Source organism: Gadus morhua, chromosome 4 (assembly GCF_902167405.1).
Source record: "Gadus morhua chromosome 4, gadMor3.0, whole genome shotgun sequence".
NCBI classification, from domain to species: Eukaryota; Metazoa; Chordata; class Actinopteri; order Gadiformes; family Gadidae; genus Gadus; species Gadus morhua.
Genome location: NC_044051.1, coordinates 16,461,420 through 16,485,535, shown reverse-complemented (window position 1 = coordinate 16,485,535; position 24,116 = coordinate 16,461,420). Strand labels below are relative to the sequence as shown.

At 47.4% G+C, this 24,116-nt stretch overlaps 4 protein-coding genes across 9 annotated transcripts in view; 2 read left to right on the top strand and 2 right to left on the bottom strand.

Moving 5' to 3' along the window:
• rnf208 (ring finger protein 208) overlaps positions 1-770 on the top strand; it is a 12,943-nt gene extending 12,173 nt beyond the window's left edge. For both annotated transcript variants that reach the window (XM_030354971.1, XM_030354970.1), the window contains one exon: positions 1-770. This exon is cut by the window's left edge and continues 2,116 nt beyond it. The gene's annotated coding sequence lies outside the window, so the exon portion shown is untranslated.
• Positions 771-1,966: 1,196 nt separating this feature from the next.
• si:dkey-106l3.7 (uncharacterized) lies at positions 1,967-6,894 on the bottom strand. 5 transcript variants are annotated; one of them, XM_030354968.1, is made up of 7 exons: positions 6,564-6,894; positions 5,704-6,440; positions 3,968-4,120; positions 3,680-3,857; positions 3,501-3,583; positions 2,785-2,858; positions 1,967-2,161 (listed from the first exon to the last, which is right to left on the bottom strand). In XM_030354968.1, the coding sequence occupies exons 2-7, from the start codon at positions 6,418-6,420 to the stop codon at positions 2,074-2,076; spliced, it is 1,293 nt and encodes a 430-aa protein (XP_030210828.1). In that variant the 5' UTR covers positions 6,421-6,440; positions 6,564-6,894; the 3' UTR covers positions 1,967-2,073. The 5 variants fall into 5 exon arrangements, with proteins under 5 accessions (XP_030210828.1, XP_030210829.1, XP_030210826.1 ...); XM_030354969.1 differs by having other exon boundaries at positions 6,575-6,894; XM_030354966.1 differs by having other exon boundaries at positions 1,967-2,158; positions 6,667-6,893.
• A 2,089-nt stretch (positions 6,895-8,983) lies between these two features.
• cimip2b (ciliary microtubule inner protein 2B) lies at positions 8,984-11,753 on the top strand. The gene is made up of 6 exons (XM_030354008.1): positions 8,984-9,113; positions 9,835-10,172; positions 10,263-10,411; positions 10,688-10,820; positions 11,187-11,399; positions 11,605-11,753. The coding sequence occupies exons 1-6, from the start codon at positions 9,043-9,045 to the stop codon at positions 11,697-11,699; spliced, it is 999 nt and encodes a 332-aa protein (XP_030209868.1). The 5' UTR covers positions 8,984-9,042; the 3' UTR covers positions 11,700-11,753.
• A 292-nt stretch (positions 11,754-12,045) lies between these two features.
• LOC115542002 (iporin) lies at positions 12,046-23,373 on the bottom strand. Its single transcript, XM_030354006.1, has 10 exons — positions 22,947-23,373; positions 18,884-20,286; positions 18,372-18,648; positions 16,619-17,590; positions 15,154-15,230; positions 14,813-14,987; positions 14,438-14,543; positions 14,292-14,338; positions 13,464-14,148; positions 12,046-13,224 (listed from the first exon to the last, which is right to left on the bottom strand). The coding sequence occupies exons 2-10, from the start codon at positions 20,243-20,245 to the stop codon at positions 13,122-13,124; spliced, it is 3,804 nt and encodes a 1,267-aa protein (XP_030209866.1). The 5' UTR covers positions 20,246-20,286; positions 22,947-23,373; the 3' UTR covers positions 12,046-13,121.
• Between the last annotated feature and the right edge of the window lie 743 nt (positions 23,374-24,116).

The following is a 24,116-nucleotide window of genomic DNA, read 5'->3' as shown; positions in this document are numbered from 1 at the left end:
AGGTCCATCCCGGCTCGTTTGCTCCGCCCCCTCCCCCACGTCGTGTCAGCGTCCTCAACATGCGTGAACCCCCGCCGTCCCCCCATCCCCCCACCCCTCCCCCAATCCACTGATCCACTGTATCTATTATATATATTGAATAGCACACAGGAGGGGTTTATGTTGGAGGGACACGTGATGGAGGGGAGCTAGGAGGGTCACATGATGGATGGACACATGATGGAGGGACACCTGGTGGATGGACACATGATGGACACATGAAGGATGGACACATGATCGATGAACACATGTTGGAGGGACACATGATGAAGGGACACAAGACAGAGTGACACATGACGGAGAGACACATGATGGACACAAGATGAACACATGATGGAGAGACACATGTTGGATGGACCCATGATGGAGAAACACATGATGAACACATGACGGAGAGACACATGTTGGATGGACCCATGATGGAGGAACACATGATGAACACATGATGGAGAGACACATGTTGGATGGACACATGATGGAGAGACACATGTTGGATGGACACATGATGGAGAGACACATGTTGGATGGACACACGACAAAAGAACAAGCCAGATGGACGGGGAGAACTATAGCAAATAAATGTATTTTACGAATGGACTAGAATCCTCTATTCACCCTCTTTGTTCGGATGTGTTTGTCGTAACTCTTGACATGGGAATGCCAGAGGCAGTCTGCTCCCTCAACCTGGTGAATGAAAATGAGACAAATAAAATAAAGTTAAAAAAAGTATACTCTGTCGTTTGTTGTGTATTGGTGATTTCGTTCGAATAGCAAATACCACAAATCTTCATCAGTGACTGTGTGTACTTACTGTGTGTACTTGCAGTGTGGGTATGGGAATGGGTAGTTGACATTTACAGGAAGAGAATAGAAAGGAATGTACCTGAAGAGGTGTCATACCTTAAAGAGATGTCAAAGCGTTCAGTTGAATGATAAAGATGATGAATAGAGAAGAAAGATGGAAGGGACAAGTTGTTTTTTTACATGTTTACTAGGACAGGATGCAGTGAAGATATATACAGAGAACATACAGTGAGAAATATATAATTCTTGAGATAAGCAATGCATACACAAACCGCTGATCGATACATTAAATACACACATAATGATACAAACATTAACAACGCACAACACATGATATAAAACTGACACACACACACATCAACAGTGAACAATAGAGTCATACACATTTAAGGAAAACAGTAACACTGCATTTAAGGACATAAATAACAAAAGATTGTAAATAAAATAAATAGGGCAGTAAAAATCAAGGTCAAACATGATGAAGTAGTGATGGCAGTTTAACAGCAGCAGCAGCATCCACAGTGGCGTAGAGAGCTAAGGCTCTCTACGCCACTTGGAGAGAAATGCAATTTGTTCTAGAAGATTTAACCCAGAGTGTTGAAAGAGACAGTTGAGGGCTGACGGCTGGCATCTGGAGGAGGAGGAGGAGGAGGAGGAGGAGGAGGAGGAGGAGGAGGAGGAGGAGGAGAAGAAGGGAGAAGGTGGAACAGAGGGAGGAGGAGGAGGAGGAAGAGGAGAAGGGAGGAGGTGGAACAGAGGGAGGAGGAGGAGGAGGAAGAGGAGAAGGGAGGAGGTGGAACAGAGGGAGGAGGAGGAGGAGGAGGAGGAGGAGGAGGAGGGAGGAGGAGGAGGAGAAGGGAGGAGGTGGAACAGAGGGAGGAGGAGGAGGAGGAGGAGGAGGAGGAGAAGGGAGGAGGTGGAACAGAGGGAGGAGGAGGAGGAGGAGGAGGAGAAGGGAGGAGGTGGAACAGAGGGAGGAAGGAGGAAGGAGGAGGAGGAGGAGGAGGAGGGAGGAGGTGGAGGGAGGGAGGATTGAGGGATAGAATGATGAAATGGAGGAGGAGGTGAAAAGGGGAAGGAGCAGAAGGAGGTGGTGGAGGAGGGTGGAAGTGGGAGAGAGGGAGGAAATGGAAGAAATGGAAGAGGAGCAGGAGGAGGAGGGGCAGAGGGAGGCGATGGAAGAGGAGGAGGAGGAGGAGGAAGAGGAGAGAACATCATGAATCATTCAGATCACAGGGTCTTCTTGTTGCCACGGAGAAGCAGGCTGAGGCGATGGCTCGGCTTCTTCCTGCCCTCGGACGGACGGCCTTGAAGACTGCTGTGTAGTTCAGAGAGATGGAGGAATGAGGGAGGAGATGGAGGGATGAGAGATGAAGGAGGAAGGAGGTGAAATAGAGAGACGGAGGGATAGAGGGGTGAGATGGAACGATGGAAGGACAGAAGCACGAGACAGAGAGATGGAGGGAGATGAGTTAGAAATCGGTTCGGCTCAACCCTTAACAAATGGCTGATTGTTTCCACAGTCACTACACAAGATGAATATGCGCCGTGTTTTTCCCCGCCGAGGGAACAGATGCGCCGGGCGGAACTGAGCTGCCAGCGCCTGCCGTTCCTCAGCTGACGGGGCGTTAGTTACGGACCACCGCGTTGCCATGGACCGCTGCCATGTTGGAGTGGCAGGGAGGAGTGTGCCCTTGTGCGTGTGCGTGTATATGTGTATGTGTGTGTGTATGTGTATGTATGTATGTGTGTTTGTGTGTGTGTGTGTGTTTGTATGTGTGTGTGTATGTGTGTGTGTGAGCGTGCGTGTGTGTGTTTGTGTGTGTGTGTGTGTGTGTGTGCGTCCGGTGTGTGTGTGTGTGTGTGTGTGTGTGTGTGTGACCACCGTATGTCACTAGATTGTCGTTACATCAGTGCTCTCTCAAGGTATTTGTTTCTCACCCGTCCGAGTCGACGCTCGCTGCTTTTCTGGAAGGAGCCGTTCTGAACAGCCACGCCCTTCCTCTCTGCTTTGCCTTTGTACCCAGAGACAGGACGCGTTGTTACAGATCTTTTTATTAATGCTTTGAAAGACATATGAAGGAATGGTTGAGCTGGTCGGTGACAAGCTGACACCCACACGCACAATCACACGCACACACACACATATGTACACGCACAAACACACATACATACACACACGCACACACACACACACACACACACACACACACACACACACACACACACACACACACACACACACACACACACACACACACACACACACACACACACACACACACACACACACACACACACACACACACACACACACACACACTATGGTTATGTAAATACCACCAACAGGAACACATTAGCTGGTATTTAGCTGCAGAGCTTGGAAGAGGATGAGATGTGATCAGTAGAGGGTTTTATAAAGAGCCGATTTCTCATGAACTGTTATTTATTATTATTTGTAAAACTGCAGCTAACAGTGTGTGCCTAATATATGAATAATAAAAACAATTAGTTATAACTCCCTATGATTTTTTCCATTCAGGGGAGATTCAGAGCAAAGCCTTACAAACCCAGTGAAACGTTTCACTCATACCAACGTCTATTTGCAACATCTACAAACACGAGGCGTGTCTCTGTAAATGAATCACAGTTTCTACCTGGTGGTTCTGACCCCCGTCTGCTGGTCCCGCCGGCTGTGTTTCACTCTCAGGCTGCCCTCTAGTGTGTGTTTTCAAACTACCTGCAGTGAGCATAATAATTAAATAGTGTATTTCCTTGATTATACACGATAGGACAAGCATAAAAGGTTCACGTTAAAAGGTGAAAGGTGACTAACCTAAATTTCTCGTGAGCCTTTCTGTCTCCGATGGCGACGTGCTGCTGGATTCATCGTCAGTGTTGGACCGCTGCCACCGTAACTCATCAGACACACGCTCAAACTCAGCCAGATGTGAGCGGTGAATGTTGTGTTGGTTCTCCAGAACAGTTTCACAGCTGCACAGGCGAGACTCCGGCTGTTGTCAGAGAAACCCAACAGTATGATGCAACTTTGGTTCAAGTTTTAGCCAAAAGCCATGCGTCATTTTGTGGTCCAATGATCATAAAGCGAGTAGACCCGGTTCACCTGTGTGTCCCGGTGGTCCTTCAGCACGTCCATTTCCAAGTTTAACTTGCGGTTGTTGATCTGTAGCCAAGCGATCTGCTCCCACCTCTGGCATACCTGCTCCAGGTAGCTCAGCCCAGGACCCAGGGCGTCCCGGGCCTCCTCGTTCACCTCCTGGGGAAACGCGAGGACAACGTAAGTGGAGATAAACAATCGCTCCTGAGCAAAACTCAAACAGCTCTTCATTTATAGCTAGATGGGTAGGCAGGTGGAGGAACACTTCCAACATCCTTCTGGTCTCATGCATGGGTCAGTGCCGGATGGAATATAAGTCAAAAGAATATAATGGAACATGATGGAACAGGGAATAGAATAGAATAAAACAGAATATAAAATAATAGAAAAGAATAGATCAGAATAAAATCAAATAGGGTTACGGAAAGAAAGAAAGAAAGAAAGAAAGAAGGAAAGAAAGAAAGAAAGAAAGAAAGAAAGAAAGAAAGAAAGAAAGAAAGAAAGAAAGAAAGAAAGAAAGAAAGAAAGAAAGAAAGAAAGAAAGAAAGAAAGAAAGAAAGAAAGAAAGAAAATAAATAAAGGAGTAAGAAATAAAGAACAGAAGAACGAAGAGAGAAATAAAGATACAGTTGAAACACTACAGAATGCCGGTGGCTTATGACTTGCAGACATAAGCCAGATGAAACCAGGCAGTTGATACAAAGGGAGAGGCATAATGAACGGAAAACCCAACCTATTCACCCTCCTGCAAGGAGCAACAACAACTTGCTGCTAATAGCTCTTAATTATCATTCTTTGGGCGACAGCACAATGCAGCAGCTTAACATCCACGACAGTGTATGCCCTCCCATCAACCTAACATCCATCGTATCAATCATAAGCGCCCTCTCTGCGAGGAACGTCACCAGGCGTGCGCCAACCATTGAATGCCATCTGGATGCCACGCGCATGACAACCAATCGGAGTAACCACAGATGGGGAACGATCACAACTCGCTAACAATACACCCGACTGATCTGCATCCAGACGCCCACGCACACACACACACACACACACACACACACACACACACACACACACACACACACACACACACACACACACACACACACACACACACACACACACACACACACACACACACACACACACACACACACACACACACACTAACACACACACAGACAGTATGGAGGCCCCATTCCTGACATAGTTGTGGGAACGCTGAAGCTGGACTGACAGGTTTACTGCCACTGATACATGTGAGACTGACTGGCATGGAAGTTAATTACCAGTGGGCCTTCCTGGGTGATTGAAAGCGGGCTTGTGTATTGCTGTTTGAGTTTGTGTCTGAGTGTGTGCATATGTGTGTGCGTCTGTTGCATTCCGTTACCTGTGAAAGATTGGGTGTTAAGAATGCTGCTCTTTGACTCTCATTCAGGCCACCGACCATAAACTAGTAAACATTTAGTCGTGGACATGAGTTTAAGTTATGCAACGGATTGAATACAACTAAAAACACAGATATGGATCTGTTATAATCTGACCCTTGTATCCAAGTGAGGTCGAGAACTACCAAACCAGAATAAAAATGCCGTTCTGTCCGACATTAAAGCAAAAACAACAACAACACGACACAGAGTGGACCAACAACGGTTATGTGCTCCGAGTAACCCTCTTTACATTATTGCATACATTGACCCAGGGCCTGCCGCTGGTCCGAGGAGGCCCCCTGAACTCACCTCTATGGGGGTCTCTGCCAGCCTCATGTCATGGTAGACCGACGCGGGTCGTCTCTGTCTCTGACGCCCGGCCTGACGCAGCGACAGGTGGACGGGTCTGCCCACCTCGCTGACGCTCTCCGACCGCACGATGTGCAGGGCGCTGGAGCGTCTCGGCAGAGACATGGCTTTCCTGGGCACGCGTCGCTGTGCCACCGCTGCGTTTGGATCCGGACTGGAGCCGTCCCTGGTTTTGCGCCGGCCCGGGTTGAGCTTCAGAAGGGCCTGCTCCACCTTGTGCTGCAGGCTCTTGGATCTGTCCCGGGTCACGGGGGCAAGATCAGCATCCGACCCCGGGAGGTAGAGCGAGGAGGCGGAGAACAAGGAGCGTGCGGAGGAGCGCAGGGCAGGGGTCAGAGCGGAGCCCGGGGTCAGAGCGGAGCCCGGGGTCAGGCCTCGCTCCCCTCCGTCCATCGCCACGGACACAGGGACGAGTTCTGGGTGGCCAGCCGACGACATAGAAGAGTCTAAGGAAGTTGGCGTTATTTCAAATCCAGAGTCCTCCGATGTGGACCTCAGGTTGACCCCCATGTCCGGGGTGGACGCCGGCGTGGACGCAGGTGTTGTAGTGTCCGAGGAAACGGTCCACGATGGCATCTGCCCGTCCGAAGAGGAGAAGGGCATCCCATCGCTCACATAGGACTCCATAAGGTTCCCAAAGCTGCGGTACAGATTCATCTTCAAAGTCCAACTGAAACCTAGCAAAGAAACATAACAAAAGACAACTAAAACAAGGTACACCCGGTTGTTGTGGCGACACCGTGGAGTAAGGAGGAAAAGCGTGAAGCAACAAAGACTGTTGCTGTGTCTCTCCACCGCACCTCTGTCTCACCTCCGGCCCGTCACTTCCCGCGACACATTCATATGCGTGTAGATACCTGCAGGCACCTACCCCCCTGTCACCTGCAGAACGACATGACTCACCTGCCCGAGCGATCCTCCTACACAGGTCTCTCACCCGAAAGTTAGTTAGAAGGCCTGCCTGACTGACTGACAGACAGTGGGCATGTCGTGACACGGCAGACCAAGCAGAACCCAACCGCCTGTACAACATCCCACTGAGCGTGGTTTGGAGAAGCATTTCAAACACGTCACTGTGAGAAAGCAAAACCAGCGTAGTGTGTTTTAAGACTGATAAGGTCACTGACGCAACACCTTATCAAATATAAAGCTATCTCAAAAAGCAACAGTGACAACATAGGCCATTATTGACTTACATTCAAGATCTCAATGTATAACACAAACAAACATAACCCCCCCCCCCCACACACACACAAACACACACACACACACACGCACGCACAAACACACACACACACACACACACACACACACACACACACACACACACACACACACACACAACCGCTACATTCCAATAGGCAGGAAATCTGAAGAAGTTAGGTTGGGTGGGGCAGGGGGCTGATATCATCTCACATTCCTGTCCCCCGGTGAAGTGTGGTTCTAACAGTGAAACTGTGATACCATGACAAGAAGCTACGTCACGGGGTCGGCTGATTATTTTCAGGGTAGTACAGGCGTATTGGTTGTGTATTCCTGCTTATTTATTAGTATTATTAGTATTATTATTAGTATTGGTTGTGTATTCCTGCTCATTTATAGTTATTAGTATCATAATTTGTCCAATAGGTTAGGAATCGTTCCATTGATTGTGTGTTATGCTTATGTATTACTGTTATTAGTATTATAATTTGTCCTATAGGTTAGTCATCGTTCTATTGGTTATGTGTTATGCTTATGTATTAGTGTTATTAGTTATTAGTATTATAATTGTTCCCATAGGTTAGTCATCATTCTATGGTTATGTGTTATGCTTATGTATTAGTGTTATTAGTTATTAGTATTATAATGTGTCCTATAGGTTAGTCATCATTCTATTGGTTATGTGTTATGCTTTTGTGATAGTGTTATTACAGTTATTAGCATTATAATTTGTCCTATAGGTTAGTCATCGTTCTATTGGTTATGTGTTATGCTTATGTATTAGTGTTATTAGTTATTAGTATTATAATGTGTCCTATAGGTTAGTCATCATTCTATTGGTTATGTGTTATGCTTATGTATTAGTGTTATTACAGTTATTAGCATTATAATTTGTCCTATAGGTTAGTCATCGTTCTTGTCACTTAAGTTCATTTCCTGGGGTTACTAACTGGGATATGTGATGCAGAATAACTAGCCATAGTAAATCCAGTCAGTATAGATCAGCTTCTAACTATGTGAATGTGGACAGGATAATGGCTATAGGAGGATCGATTCTTAGCCAACTGGCTCCTTGTTTGATTCCCAATGTCCTCCAATGACTTAGCTGCAGGCATTGCTGAGCAAGAAGCCTTTTCACATACAGCTGCTGTGCGTAGGCCTACTGTACAGAACCTAAATGACAAATTACTATCATTAAGATCGTGGGCTAATGACTTTGTTCTGTATACTGGAATATCCACGTTGTTAACCATCTGCTATTGGATTTGTTCATTAAAATAATCACAGCTAAACCTACAACCCCCTGGCACTGTTTTCTGTTCTGGTTGTCTAATGAAAATAATATGGCCTAGCCTACACTATGAAAACGATTATTATTATTAGCAATGCCCTAATAGAAGTTTCTGATATATATGTTTAGGTTTGTTATTTGTCCATGTGTGGAAAGGATGCCTCGACGATAATCACCACTAGATGTCATTATGGATACTTCTTTGAATTTCAATCAAGGCTATACGTTCAATGTAATACATTAATGTAGCCCATGTTCAATGTATGCTACGTTCAATGCCACAGCGAACTGCTGAACCAAAAATAATGGAAAATAACTAAATATATATTAGGCAGCATATTTTCGTCCACTTTAGATCAAATTTAGCCAGATATTTATATATATATATATATATATATATATATATATATATATATATATATATATATATATATATATATATATATATATATATATATATATATATATTTATATATATATATATATATATATATATATATATATATATATATATATATATATATATATAAATATTTATTAACCAGTGACACTTTCCAGGTTTTTTGTTGTTGATAAGATTTGTAAACAAGACCTACAGCGTCGTTAAACCCTACGTTACAGTATAGTGTAAGAAAACCCCGGAGTGTTTACAATAACGTGTAAGCGGACAGATAAATAGGCCCGTCTCCCAGGCGATAGATTCTAGAACCCGCCCTTCTCCTCCTCTAGCAACCAATCAACAACGCGGCAGCTCGATCTGGCGCTGTGGGCCGCTTCTGATCAACATGGACAGGCCTCAATTCCCCCCGAAATTCAGCAAAGTCCTGATGACACCCGATCCACAGTACATACCTGGGTAAGTTTACCTGTTCTGACGCCATTAAAACACATTACGTTTTCATATTTAACTTTAAATGCAAGAATGGTGCCACTAGTAAATATCTACCATAACTTTGTTTTTCAATCAGTAACGTTAGAAACATCATAACAATATAATGTGTTCCAATTAGGATATTAATGATAGGAGAATAAATCGTTGTCTCCATGAGAGGTAACATTAGGTCTGGCAAACAGCAAAGAAAATACTTGTCTCACAACATGTCAACCACAGGAAAAGGGAATGTGTTTAATGAACAGTGACAAAGACTTTTATCTTATACCTATAAGAGACACCATAGCCAGGGTTTCAGTTACAGGGGGTTTATTCAAAAACCAGGCAGAGCTGGTAAAAATAGAGTTAAGAGCATGTGATTGGACGGTGATGAAAACAACACTGAAACCGATGACGGGAGTCATGACAACCATAATTGGGTTCAGGTGTGAGTGTTGATGAAACAGGGCTCTCTGGAAGACAAGGTAGTAGATGTAGTGGTGAGCAGGTGGACTAAGCAACACTTTGAATTGTTTCGCCTATTTATAGTTATTTAAAAAAATATGTAATATTGTGTTTCTGCACCAATAGACCACAACAAAGTCCATGTATGTGAAAGTTTACCCAGCACTTCAACTTCTGAGTGTGACCCATATTTTGAGAATGCCACCATGGCTACGCCTCTTTTTCTCCTCCCATCTCCCAGTTATGCAGGGTATTGCCCGCAGCTGAAGTACAACATGGGCCAGACCTACGGCCAGCTGACCCACAAGCTGCTGACCAGCCCGGAGGTGAGGAGGTCCTCCAGGCTGGTTCTCAGTACAGGCTACCCCCAGACCGCTGACAGACTGGACTGGACCACCGACAGACCGGACCTGATCGCCGACAGACCGGACCGGACCAGCGACCGACTGGAACGGAACATCTACGGACCGGACTGGTCAACCGAGAGGCCGGAACAGACCGGCCATGAGACTCTATTGACGACTCGTCTGCACCGAGGAGAAGACAGAAACCTAGACAACATGATCCCGGGATACACAGGTGTGTTTACCTTCAGAAGATGTTAAATACAGCATAGTGTGTAATATGAGTATATATCGCATTGACCCCGAACCTCTCTGCACTCCATAGGGTTCATTCCAAAACGACAGAAGTATTTTGCCCAGACCTACTCCCAGACCTGCCGTGGGGCGCTTAAGGAGTTCACCCGGGACCAGAACACAAGGCTCCACTCGCAGTCCTCAAACCTGCCCGTTCACTACAGGAGCCCAGAGTTTCAGGTACATTCCTCTCTGAAACACTCCCGTCTCTCACACCCACCTCATATTGACAACGTAATCCACACCATGATGGATACGTCATGTGGGAGCTTCGAGGTCAGTTCATAGAACTGTATCACAGCTTGGAACGTCCATTCATAACCAGCGCATACATTGTCTTATACACAATCTGATGTCCACTCTCATTGTATGTCACAAGGTTGCTCCACCGCCGTATGATGCATTTCACATTCACATGGACGCTTTGTGATAACGCATTTCTGTTTGCATCCGAAGGGGAAGAAACTGTACACCCCTCTGGCAGCCGTTTGCGACGAGCTGCCCCCACCGCACGCTCAGAAAGCCTGGAAGCCACTGGGATCACCTTACCTCATGCACGACCAGAGCCCACATAAGTATTTTATCTCAGGTACACATTGTCTGGACGCGACGGTGGAACGCTGAGATGTGTGGTCCGACTTAAAGGCTAATGAGGCACTTAACCATGTTGTTCACCATACAAAACAAACACACGAGGCTGTCACATGTTAGCCAAAAACAGAGAGAGAACCTGTGTGTAGGCCAAACAGAACAGTTATCTTATCTCACTAACCAGCTCACATTTATTACACATTTAAGTGCATTAAGAACATACCTTGAAAGGAAAACAATGTCATCACTTGATGAGGTGCCCCTCTTTGTTGTCCCAACATCTTTGTGTTTCATTACTCTTCAAACACGATATACTTTATCCCACAAAAAAGCGCACAGAATTTACCATGTTTTTCTTTGACAGGCTTCACAGGATACGTGCCCCAATCGCGGTTTCTGATTGGGCGGGGCTATCCCGCCACGACCAATGAGGCGCTGATCCAGTTTGGGAGGGAGATGCGGTCCGAGCCCAGTTCATATGCAGACATGAGGAGGAAGAGCAGCACCCTGCCCCCCATCCCAACCGTCTACCCCTCCAGCGACGGCCTGTTGCCCTTCTACGACGGACACGTGCCAGGTCTGTTTGAACCAACATACCTACACATCACACCCTCCATGTTTCCACAGTATAAAAAGCTATGTTAAACCTGCACTAAGTCACATTTCTACTGCAGCTTTAGTGATCCATTAAAACAAATCTGAAGTGTAAATTCCTCAGGAATAGAACGTGCATATTAAAATAAACAAGCTGTGTTCATGTCTAATTTGATGTTCTTCTTCAGGGTATAAATTCACGTATGGAAATACCTTTGGCAAGCTTACCCACAATGCACTGGGGATAAGTGATGTGAAAAGGAGCATTGGAGTGAGGTCGTAGAAGAAAGATTCAGAAGAAGAATGTTATTCACTTCAATAAAATGGCTGTATCATCGCTGGTGTGAGATGGGTCATATGATCAAATATACAACAGATTGAGGGACCCCTTTACCCGTGACATATTCCATTGCATACACCCAAGTACTACCTTATTTCTATACTGTACCACAGCGAAACATAAATTATGTTGGATCTTTCTAGTCTAACAATGAAATGTCCCCTATATTGCCTGGTGCACAAATGAAAAGATCCTATTTTACCACCAGTGTGATTAGTGGGAGAGTCAAAACCTGATACTAAAATAGGTGCCCTAACAAAACCTGAACCAATATTCTCAAACGCAGAGATGAAAAGAAAAGTCTTTATTTCAGAGGTTGATTGTCATTGTGCAATAGAGGGAGACAAAATTCTTGTAGTATATACTGAACACTATGGCATCACATGATACATAATAAAACACAGATTATTTTCAGAATCGATACTTCATTCATTTGCGAACAAAATTTAACCATGGAGCTGTCACCAAACTCTACCTGAAACAACAGATAATAGCTTATTGAAGCTTATATACGCCCCATTGGGAGACGCAGACACACAAAATAAGGTAAAATTACCTTACCTTCAGCCAATTAGTGTTTAAAAGACACACACTGTTTGCATTAATTTGTTAACACATGCAACTAAAAATAATCCATGCTAGGACTCAGTTTTCAGAACAGGTATACAAAGAATTAAAGGATTGGCTAAGATGGACCACATTGGGCTGGTACTACATGGTGTATTTGGCACTTAAACCACTCTGCTGCTTGGTGATCCATAGGTCAACATGTTGAGACGTTGCAACGCTATGTCACACAAAAGCTGTAACAATGCTACGTTTCACCATATCTCCGATGGGGATCGGTTTGAAGTACAGTCCTTTGGATTATTTGTATCGATGGCTACACAGAAGGAAAGTCAATATCAACAAGGGGACCTGTACTCGATTCGAGTATTTATGCACATCAGGAACGCCGCAAAAGAAGCGAATTGGTCATGCACAGCCTCTATATTATGTGGGCTTTGTAGACCAGTTTGGTCTTAACAATATAAATGCATGCATGTTTTCTCTCGGTAGATTGCCTAGCCTACACTACTACACAGAGGATAAATACCATACAAGGAGTCGCTTTCCTCTTCCACGGCCGGTGTGGTTGACAGATGCAAAGCTAGATGCAATCTGAACCCATCTCAAAGGAGCAGTCTATAGGATACACACTATACGAAGACCATCACTCATCTGTTCAAATCAAATCACGCAGCACCTGCTTCTCTCAACCCCTATTGCGTTTAATTCGTAGCGACAGGAGGGGAATGGAGAATCTCACTGATGGGAAATTAAGTCTTTAATCTGCTTTATGTTACTGTGATCCTGAAACGGCGCTCAGTCAGTCTTTGGTTTTCCAAACTTAACTGCCCACACGGACTGGGCCAACTGTCCAAACGTTGAACTGGGCAACTGCAGCCACTGAGAGGGACGTGTGTTCCTGAAGGGGACAAAATTGATGTTAGGAGAGGGTTCTCTGTTACAGATGAAGGAATGCATTATTCATGATCAAGTCATTTAACAGCTCCTCATATCCACACAACCAACATTTGCATAACTTACTGTCAACCAGCATCTCTCAAAGTTATAATAGACAATTTACCCAACGTCAGATAGACGGTTATGTATAATAAGAAATCTATTTCAAGATATACTTGCTCAATGCTCCAAGCAAATTACCTTCTGCATTGGGACCCTCTGAGGCCTTTAGCAGCTCCTCTGCCTGGAGGATCCACCGCTGCTCCAAACAGCTTGGCCCAGCGCAGTCCACCGTGGGTGGGTCCTTCCGCCCGGATGTGAGGGTCTGTGGAACTCCTTCTGGAGGGTCCGGTCATGGCGTCCTCTCCGTCCAGAGCCCCCTCCAGTCCCGGGGCATGGTACTGCTGAGACCAAGCAGAGTATTTCTCTGCAGATCTGCAGTCCTCTTCCTCGATCACACCGTCCACGATGACGGGCTGTCTGATCCACCAGCCGGGGTGAGGGCGAGGCTGGGGGCTGTCGTCCCTGGCCTTGGTGTGACTCCCTCTCCCCCACTGCGGGGGGAAACTCTGGGGCTCCTGGGACAAGCCTGGGAGATGCAGATCGGTTTGATACAAGCTCCCGGTCTGCTGGCTTCTTGTACCGGTTCCTCTGGGTATTTCAGCCTGTAGTTTTGGCCATGTGGTCATCAGTAGAGTGGAGCAAGGTGTAATGGGGGAGGGGTTGGAACACGGCTCTCCGTGTCGGGACTCCAGCAGCAGGTTGAGGTCAAAGGGCAGCACGGACAGGGGCTGTAGCAGCAGGAGCAGCTCCTGGAACAGCGGTTGACACTGGCTCTGAGTGGTGGTCATGAACGCCCAGGAATGGTAGTAGGCTGATACCACATCTGGGAGAGAGGTAGGGAGGGTAAGTCGGGGAGATTGCATGATCAATTAATTGATGTTGAGATGTTTGCCAGCTATACAGCTGTTTATAAGCTCTTTGTCAAATGTTACGGCAAATCAAAATCCATTTCAATTCTCCACTCACCATTTTGGCTCTGAAGGTGACTCAACCAAAATTCCAGTGACCGCAGACTGAAAGAGAGAATGAAGGTCAATCATTATTCTAGCTTACTCTTATTCAACACTTATTCATAGACGGTATTATCGTCTGTCGACCGACTAGGTTCTTACTTGAGAAGGCCCATGAGGAAGGCTCTGAGCTTCATGCAGGAGTTGGTGAGCTGAGAACACTGAGTGATCTTGGACACCAGGTTGAGGAGCATGCGGCTGGCACGACCTGCAGAGGAGGTAAACAAACTACGATTTATCCACAATCCTCCAGTCTTGTGTATCTCAATGAACTATAATAACCTCAACCATAATGGATGTTGATCTGCTCAATTTGCATATTTAACAAAAAACATGCTGACTGAGAAATACAAAAAAAAGTTTAATGTAAACTAATCCAACCAAATCTATATGGCATTTAAATAAATGAATACATTACATTAAGCTCAAAACCTTTTATAATCATTTCATCTGTCTTCCGTTGTGTTCTAGGCGTACCTCTCTGTGTGGAGGCGTCCACCACTCTCCAGGAGTGGTTGCGTTGTTGACCGATGACCACATCTAGTTTGTGATGCCTGAGGCCGTCCTCCAGAATGTTCTGGATGGCAGGACACAAGTGTTCAAGGACGAGACCGGCTATGGTAGGACTGCTCCGGCTATTACCCAACCGCATCTGTGGGAACCAGAGGTCATGTCTTTGAAAATATTCCACACCAGACATCGTCATTGAAATCTATTTCAATTGAGTCATGCAGCTAAAAATAAATCAAGCACTATGTGATCGCGATTTGTGTGTTTTAACGTCCTTGCGATGCTCCGACTCTCTGGCCGCCTCATACCTTTTCCTCGGGGTCTCTGCTGCTTCCAAAATGAGCCATAATCAAATCCATGGCTGAGCTCACAGATCTGAGCAGACCTGATGAAACAATTGAACCAAGGACAGCGGGTCAGATAAGGTGAGAAGGCTAACTCCTTTAGATATCCACACTGCAATCGATAACGCCCCCTCTCCCCTCTCCCTGTAAGAGGACACCACACATAGCTAACATTTGGAAAACACATCCATTATGAATGAGGAGGCCATGGAGCTGGATCACACTTCTGTATAAAGGCCCTCATCATATGGCTAATGTTAATACGCATTGCAAGCACTTTCACCATCGATTGCGTTTTTCCCTCTCGTCTGTGCGCAGAGGGCCCCTTCCAGCGCCACGGTGGATTCGGGGCCCCGCCCCTCCGGGGGTCCACCTCATGATGCTTTCCACTCATTATCCTGTCTACATCTGAAGTTGTACACGGATAACCACATGGCTCCCTCATAATTAGCTACAATCATGAATTATGAGCACTGTATCCACGGTGCCTTGCTCTCTCTATCTCTCTCTCTCTCTCTCTCTCTCTCTCTCTCTCTCTCTCTCTCTCTCTCTCTCTCTTGCTCTCTCTGTATCTCTATCTTTCTCTCTCTCTTTCTCGCCCTCTATGGTTCTCTCTCGATGGTTCTCCTTCTCTTCCCCTCTCCCTCATTTCTGTCTTATTGGACCGAACACAGGCACGCTCACATTGGCCACGGAGAGAAGGGCTTAGCCAATCGTGTGCAGGGAGAGTTAAAAATAGGTCATGTTAGAGAGGAAGCCCCTTCAGGGTATTGCAGGCTCTGCTACAGCACTGAACGTCCCTGCTGCTGCTCTGTACCACTCACTAGGAGCTAGGCCAGGTAGCTAGGGGTCCAACTAGGTAACTAGGAGCCCCACTAGGTAACTAGGTGCCCCACTAGGTAACTAGGAGTCAATTAGGTAACAAGTAGCCCATCTAGGTAAGCAGGAGCTTAACCAGGTAGCGAGGAGCTCAACAAGGTAGCTAGGAGCCAAACTAGTTAACTAGGAGCTCAACCAGGTAACTAGGAGCCCCACTAGGCAACTAGGAGCTCAACTATGTAACTAGGAGCCCATCTAGGTAACTAAGAGGCTAATTAGGTAACTAGGAGCCTAGCTAGGTAACCAGGAGCCCAACTAGATGACAAGGAGCCCAACTAGGTAACTAGGAGCCAAACCAGGTAACCAGGAGTCCAACTAGGTAACTAGGAGGCCACCTAGGTGACTAGGAGTCAAACTAAGCCCCCATCTATCAATCTATCTGTTGATATAGTATATGTCAGGATAATCATATATTTAGCCAACAGTTAGCTGTAATGCTATTCATCACCTTTGCCGGTGGCCTTGCCTACGATTACCCTTGGTCGGCATTGCCTATACATCAAACGCGGTCAGCATTACGTATGCATTCATCTGGTCACATGACCCTCACCTCTCCTCTGAAGGTGGCTGATGGACAGCGACTCGTAGGACGCCTCCGAGGGGGAGAGGCAGAACTCTGCGGGGGGCCTGTCACTCAGCATCAGAGGCTCACAGGGCCCGCTCTGGTTCTGCTCCTGGCGCTCCTCCCGGCCTCCAGGCCCGGTCACAGAGACCTCCCACTGTGAGGAGGAGGTGGTCCGAGGGATCGAGGAGGAGAAGGGCTCCGAGAAGGGGCTGCAGGGGAACCGAATCCCCGATGGCTTTAACCGCGGGGCCCTCTGGGGGGGTGCCGAGAGGGACGACAGCAGACCGCTCTGCTGGGTGAGACTGGTGCAGGCCAGGGTGGGCGGGGTGCTGTGAGTCGACCCCGGCTGGGTGAAACCGGGGGTCTCGGGCTTCATGGCAGAACGCCGTCGTACCCCCGGGGTGGGCTCGGGGGTGAGGTCGATGAGGTAGTGGGAGGTGGGGGTCTCCACCAGGAGGCTTGGCTGGGTCTGCGGTGTGATGAAGGACCTCGGACTGTGCAGTCTAAACATAAAGTCGGATGGGGCCGCGCCCGAGTACGGCCCCTGTGAGCCTTGAGATCTACAGGGGCCGACCGCGCCCCTTCCGGAGTGGCCCCACGCCTGCCTCAGGCCGCAGCGGTCGGGACTGGGGCTGCAGGTGGAGCAGGTGTCCGAGCTGGAGGGAGCCTCCAGCAGGATGCGCCCGTAGCCGCTGGAGGGCGAGGGCTGGAAGCGGGGGAGGAGCTGGTGGGCTGCGGCTTTACACCCCGACCCCGGACGGGAGCCGCCGCCGCCGCTGCACCCGCTGCACCCGCTGCCGCAGCTGCCTCGCTGGGAGACGTACTGGTCCAACAGGGAGCCCAGGTGCTGGGCCTGGGGCTTGGATGGGGGCAGTAGGATGAAGGGTTGGATGGGTAAGGAGGTGGGTCTCTGGGCCTTGGTGTAGCGCAGCACCGGGGGAGCCCAGGAACATGCCCCTGAGGAAGAAGAACAAAGGAATACAAGTTGTGTCTGTGAGCTAGCTCAACGACCGCCACGTCCACCTGTTGTACTTGGTTCTACAGCAAGTATGTTCAGGACCGCAGAGTCGCTCACTATCTTCCGAAAAAGACTCAAGACTCACCTGTTCAGAGTCCACCTCGACACTGCATAAACACCCTCCCCCTTCTGGCCACCATTGTACACTGTATTGTGTTGTGTTGTATTGTATTGTATTGTATTATAGTACTTAACTGTGTAGCAACTGCAGTAGCTGCTATCATTGCTGTAACACGGGGAATGGGTTAGCCTAGCGATTGTTGTACTTGCACTTGGTTCTATGACCATCCTTTCTGTACCGACAGCGATATATTGATGCACTTCTTATGACAAATGTACTTATTGTAAGTCACTTTGGATAAAAGCGCTGCTAAATGCCCAAAATGTAAATGTAAATGTATATTTGTGTTTTTCTGCTTGTTACCGCCTCCAAAGCTGAAGCGAAACAAATGGTAAATGGACTAAATTCATGTAGCGCTTTTCTAACCAGTGGCCACTCAAATTGCTTTAAAATTATTGCCTAACACTCACCCATTCATACACACATTCACACAGCAACGGCGGTGTCAACCACGCAAGGCGACAGCCAGCTTGTCGGGAGCAGTTAGGGTACGATTGAACCGGCCCCCTTCTGATAGCCGGTCAACCCGCTCTACCTCCTGAGCCAAGGCCGAAACAAAAGCTGAGCACTGGTAGCTGCATCAGATGAATCCTCCTTACCGTTCTCCTGGGGCCCACTCCTCTCACCGGGCTGTGGCGTCCCAGAGGGCTGTGTGGGTACGGCCTTGACCTCACGGCCTCTAGCGACCGCAGCCGACGGACCCAGGGAGAAAGCAGACTGGACGGGGCACGCCCCAGAGGAAGCGCTGTCCGGGCTCTGGGTGTAATCCCAACGTGTTGTTGTCTTGCAGAGAGGACAATCATCCTGGTAATTATAGCACTCACACTTGGTGCAGCCAACACCGCTCCGAGAATATCTGCTGCTGTCGTCACTTTCCTGGTGGAAAGTACAGAAACAAACAAGATTGAGGTTTGTTGTGTTATTCATGTTGTTCTGCACGATTTGCACTCCAAAATAGAAACCCAGTAGAAATTGTAAATTATAAAATGGGTTTCTTTAATAAAATATATCATATTCAACAAATTTGGTTTGATGCCAAATCATGATGCATGATTTGGTAGTTGTATGTGTTACCCTTGGAAGTAAAATGGTGGTAAGCGCTTATGCACACCTTCCTGTCCCTCTGCAGTCCCCCCTCCCCTACCGGGACATAACCAGATGAAAGGACCGGGCCGGCTGCGTGCGGCCCCCCAGGGAAGCTCCTCCCCAGGCCGGGCCAGGCCGGGCTGGGCGTCTTGGAGGGCGGCTCGCAGCTCACCAGCTTGTAGTACTTCTGATTGGTCCCCATGGCGAGCGTCAGCCGGCCCTGGAGGCAGGCGGTGAGGTCCGACAGCTCCAGAGAGGACCAGGGCTCTAGTGAGTACAGGTTACAGTTGGAGTCCAGCGCCTGAGGGGACCAGCATGGGGCCGAGGGCACCACCGCCTCCACCACCACCTCCCGCTGCTCCGGTGGGGAGGGGGCCTCATGCTCGGGCCGACGGCTCGGGGAGCGCGGTCGGACCGGCTGGAGGTTCAGGAAGACCGAGCCGTCGTGGAGGGGCGCGGGCTGCGGGGGGGCGGGGCAGCCCCCCGGGTCCTGGGGCGTGGCGGGGTTGTTGCTCTTGCTGTAGATGGTGCAGAAGTTGACCAGGACGCCGTCGGAGCTGTTGCACGACGAGTCGCTGGCGGACTCGGTGGGATTAACGGGGAATGAGTCCCCACGTCTGAGCTGGCCGAAGTTGAAACCGGTTTTACTGTTCAAGTCTTGGACACGGGTGTATGAAGAGAGTGCGGCCGATTCTGTGACTCCCGGTTGATCTGTCGGAGGTGAATCTAGACGTCCTGTTTGGCTAGGGAGTCGATCAGCGCTGCTCTCTGTAGCCGACACGAGCGGCCTCTTCCCCTGCGCGCTGCCTGAGTGTCTGATGCCGTGGCTCACCGCCCAGTTGAAATTGCCATGCAACACGAAGGAGGAGTCCTCGCAGTATCTGTGTAGATTATCCCCATCGCCGTCCTCCTCTTCCTCCTCCTCCTCTTCATCCAGCGAGGAAGGAAGGAACACGTTGCGGGACCTGGGTCGGGCTGCGGACGTGGGCTGGCCGCCGCCGGGCTTCGGCACCTGCGGCGGCCCCTCCTCCACAGAGCAGCTGGAGTCCAACCTACCGCTGCTGTCGCTGGCTTCCTCCTCCTCCTCTTCCTCCTCCTCCTCCTCCTCCTCCTCCTCCGCCCGGTCCTCTTTGAGACTCCAGTAGCTGCAGGAGTCGAGTCGCTTCTGGTTGCCCGGGGCGACGGGCAGCTCTCTGCGGAGGACGTCCTGCTCGGGCAGGGAGACGGCCCGGATCAGCTGACCCGCGGAGCACGCGCCGGGCCGCCCGGGGGGCGACGGCCCTGGGGGGCACAGGGTCTGGACCGGGGGCTGCCAGGCGGGGAGCTGCACCCGGGGGTAGCGGTAGGAGAGCCAGGTGTCTCCCGAGAAACTAGACGTCCGGATCATCCTCTCTGCGGGACTCTGGCTTCATGGTCTGATGGAGACCCCTGGAGCCGGGAGGAGATAGCTCATAAACAGCAGAACACAGGAGGCTCATGACGTATCTGTAGGCTCACATTTAAAGTACCAACCATAATCATGATTCCTTCCTCATTTGCCACATTGAAGCGTTTAAGTGCTTAGCAGGTACCATTCCATGCAATGCATTATTCAGCCTTCTAAAGGGGATTTGTATTTGAATAACGAAGCAGAGATTTATAAAAGGCACCGTGAGTAGCCTGTTTCCCCCATGCATCATGCAGAAGCGCAGGCTTCTCCTCTAGTCTGTAGTCCTGTTGTCTGCTCCCAGGGTTCCGTCTGTCCTATCTGCCATGATTCAGTGAACCTTCCCCCTCTCTCTACCTAGGCCCAACACACACACACACACACACACACACACACACACACACACACACACACACACACACACACACACACACACACACACACACACACACACACACAGCAACACATGAGCACACACACACATACGCACACGCACACACACTCACAGACAGACATACACAAACACACACAAGCACACATTCCCACAGACACACACAGACACACACAAACGCACAACGTTATTCAACTGTCTGCACTGCAACTAGGGCAACCCCACTGCAAAGACACTCAGAGAGAAAATGTGTTGCAGCATCCATGTATTTGCTACCACGTTTTAAAAATGACTTCTTATACTGCGGCCTCTTATAAATGTTTATGTTAATTCTGCCGGCATAGGTTTAAAAATTACTAGAATTAATTTGTTTCAAATCTTAAATTAAGCTGACATTTCTAAGCCAGTTTCTGGTTCCATTAAACAGGCCACTGAAAAAAAAGAACACTAAAAGATGCATCAGAGGGAATTTTATGTGTGTTATGAAATCAGCAATGCAGTACATAAGCAGTGTATGAACTGCTGATGCAGTATTGCAGACAGATAGAAATATATGCTTTTCATGCATACTCATACACTTTTACATACATACAGTATGGAAAACCTCAACATAATTTCCAATGACTTCTATGTCTTTAAACAACATCTGCTGCTGATGTCCAATGCCATCCATGATTCTTTATACTTCTTTTACATCTTTTAATGTTTCAAACTATTGCATTGTGTTGGTATTTGCCTTTATTGTGTTGCTAACGGCAGAGGACAAACAACAATGCTAAGAATTCTACAGGCGAAGATAAGAAGTGTTGCTGGTATTATGTAATTGGGTTTCAGACCTACTGAGCGGCTGAAGACAGACGGGCTGAACACGCAGCTATGTAGAACGGATGCAGAGGAAACGAGAGTGCATTGGCTGAGACAGAATGGACGTGATTGGTCCAACTATTGGGCCTTTCTGCCACGTCAAATCAGTGTCCCCGAGCAAGTTAGCCTTCTTCTAAGGCTACTTGACTCTAGTATGAAGGGAAGATGGATTGTAAGCATGAGACACTCAGAGCCTCATCCTTGTAAGGAAAACCCTTTTAGTATCGATGCATATAAACATCTTACATTTAGAAGTTTGATTTGTATAGCCCTTAATCACAGGTACAGTCTCAAAGGAGCTGAACAGGCCATACATTTATGACAACCCCCTGACCCTAGCCCCCGAGAGGGAAAGAAAAAACTCCCTTAATTAGTAAAAAGGAAGAAATCTTGAGAAGGGACGCAGAGTGGTGGATCCCTCCCAGCAATGTTCAGCTACGTAAAAACATGTGATGTTGTTACTAGAAATCATGATAGATGTTAATGGCCTGGAGAACATGATGGTTGCTACTGGGCTGGAGAACATGTTACTGGAGAACATGAAGATGTGACTGGAGAACATGGTCGATGTTACTCGACTGGAGAACATGATAGATGTTACTGGTGACATGATAGATGTTACTGGAGAACAAGAAGATGTTACTGGAGAATATGTTACTGGATAACATGATAGATGCTACTGGATACCATGGTAAATGTTACTGGACTGGAGAACATGATAGATGTTGCGGACCATGAAGATGTTACTGGAGAACATGAAGACGTTACTGGAGAACATGAAGATGTTACTGGAGAATATGTTACTGGATAACATGATACATGCTACTGGATACCATGGTAAATGTTACTGGACTGGAGAACATGATAGATGTTACTGGGGACCATGAAGATGTTACTGGAGAACATGAAGACGTTACTGGAGAACTTGAAGATGTTACTGGAGAATATGTTACTGGATAACATGATAGATGCTACTGGATACCATGGTAAATGTTACTGTACTGGAGAACATGATAGATGTTACTGGGGACCATGAAGATGTTACTGGAGAACATGAAGACGTTACTGGAGAACATGCAGATGTTACTGGAGAACATGAAGATGTTACTGGAGAATATGAAGATGTTATTGTAAAACATGAATGTTACTGGAGAACATTGGTAGATGGGAGAACAAGGTTAAGATGACTTTCATAAGTGTATGGCCGAATGAGAACACCTTCACATTTATGCACAAGCAATGCATTTTGTCAGGGAAGGGGCAAACGTTAAAAACGTTAAGAACCAACAGCATGTCCAGAAAAACAAGAGCACGGGACAGCCATAGTAACGGATAATTAGCATATCAAAATAGCACAATGTAGCCTCACATGTAAAAAAACGCACAGAGCAGCATATAACAACTTACTTAAGAAGAGCGGTCGTTCAGCAGCATCTCTACATCCCTCCGTGAGACTTGCTTTAGAAGACACATCCTTACAAATGCAAGATTTCTGTAAAGTGCTGATCCCTGAATTCACATTGCAGAATGCGCGAGTCAATAGAGGAGGGTTAAATCCGTCCTATGAAAGCCCCTGACTTTAGAGCAAGGCATTGCGGCGCTGTGAACTGAGTGCCTCTACTAGGCACCAGTGGTCGGTTCGGGCTCGGAGGCGCACCGTGACAGCGGTGCTGCACGCGCCGCTCACAGCACCGGGATGCCTCGAGTGGTCGGCTGGAGTTAATGCGTCATGAATGCTTAGACCAATGATAGGGCTTCATTTATAGCAAATGTGTGTCAGTATGGGACAGCAGGATTCAACTATTGGTCATTCCAAGATATATTCACGTGACTAAGTAACTAGACAGCCACGGTATGTGGAGATTCCGTTATATGTGTGTGTGTGTGTGTGTGTGTGTGTGTGTGTGTGTGTTTGTGTGTGTGTGTGTGTGTGTGTGTGTGTGTGTGTGTGCGCGTGTGTGCGTGTGTGCGTGTGTGCGTGTGTGCGTGTGTGTGTGTGTGTGTGTGTGTGTGTGTGTGTGTGTGTGTGTGTGTGTTTTTGTGTGAAAACGTGTGCGCACACACACACACACTGACACACACGCACCCACATGCTATTACACACTTAATCGAGTTGTTTCAGAAAACGGCATTTGCTTCATTAACAAGATTCCTGATTTTGGTTAATGAAGAAACCATGTTCTTTAACACCATGTTCATTCAAACATCATTAATGTTCTTTAAATTAGGCAATGGAATTGATTAATGAATTATTAGTTATAGTTATAGTAATAGTTTAAACCCACTTAAGAACTGAATGGACTCCGGACTCCTGTAGCCAGAATGGGCTGTCCTACTGAGATAAGCAGAGACATCCCTTTATCATAGACACACTCCAATGATACGTGGTCATCTTGTTTTTTTATGATGCCTCAAATTCTGTCTTTAATTATTAAATGAGTAGCCTATTCATTATTAATTATGGTAATTAAGTGTAGTACATTTCTTTATGTACTTTAGGTTTAGATAAAGTAAATTGAGAAATTCTTCAATGGAATTAATTAAAACCATGGACATATAGTTGGGATATAAAACATA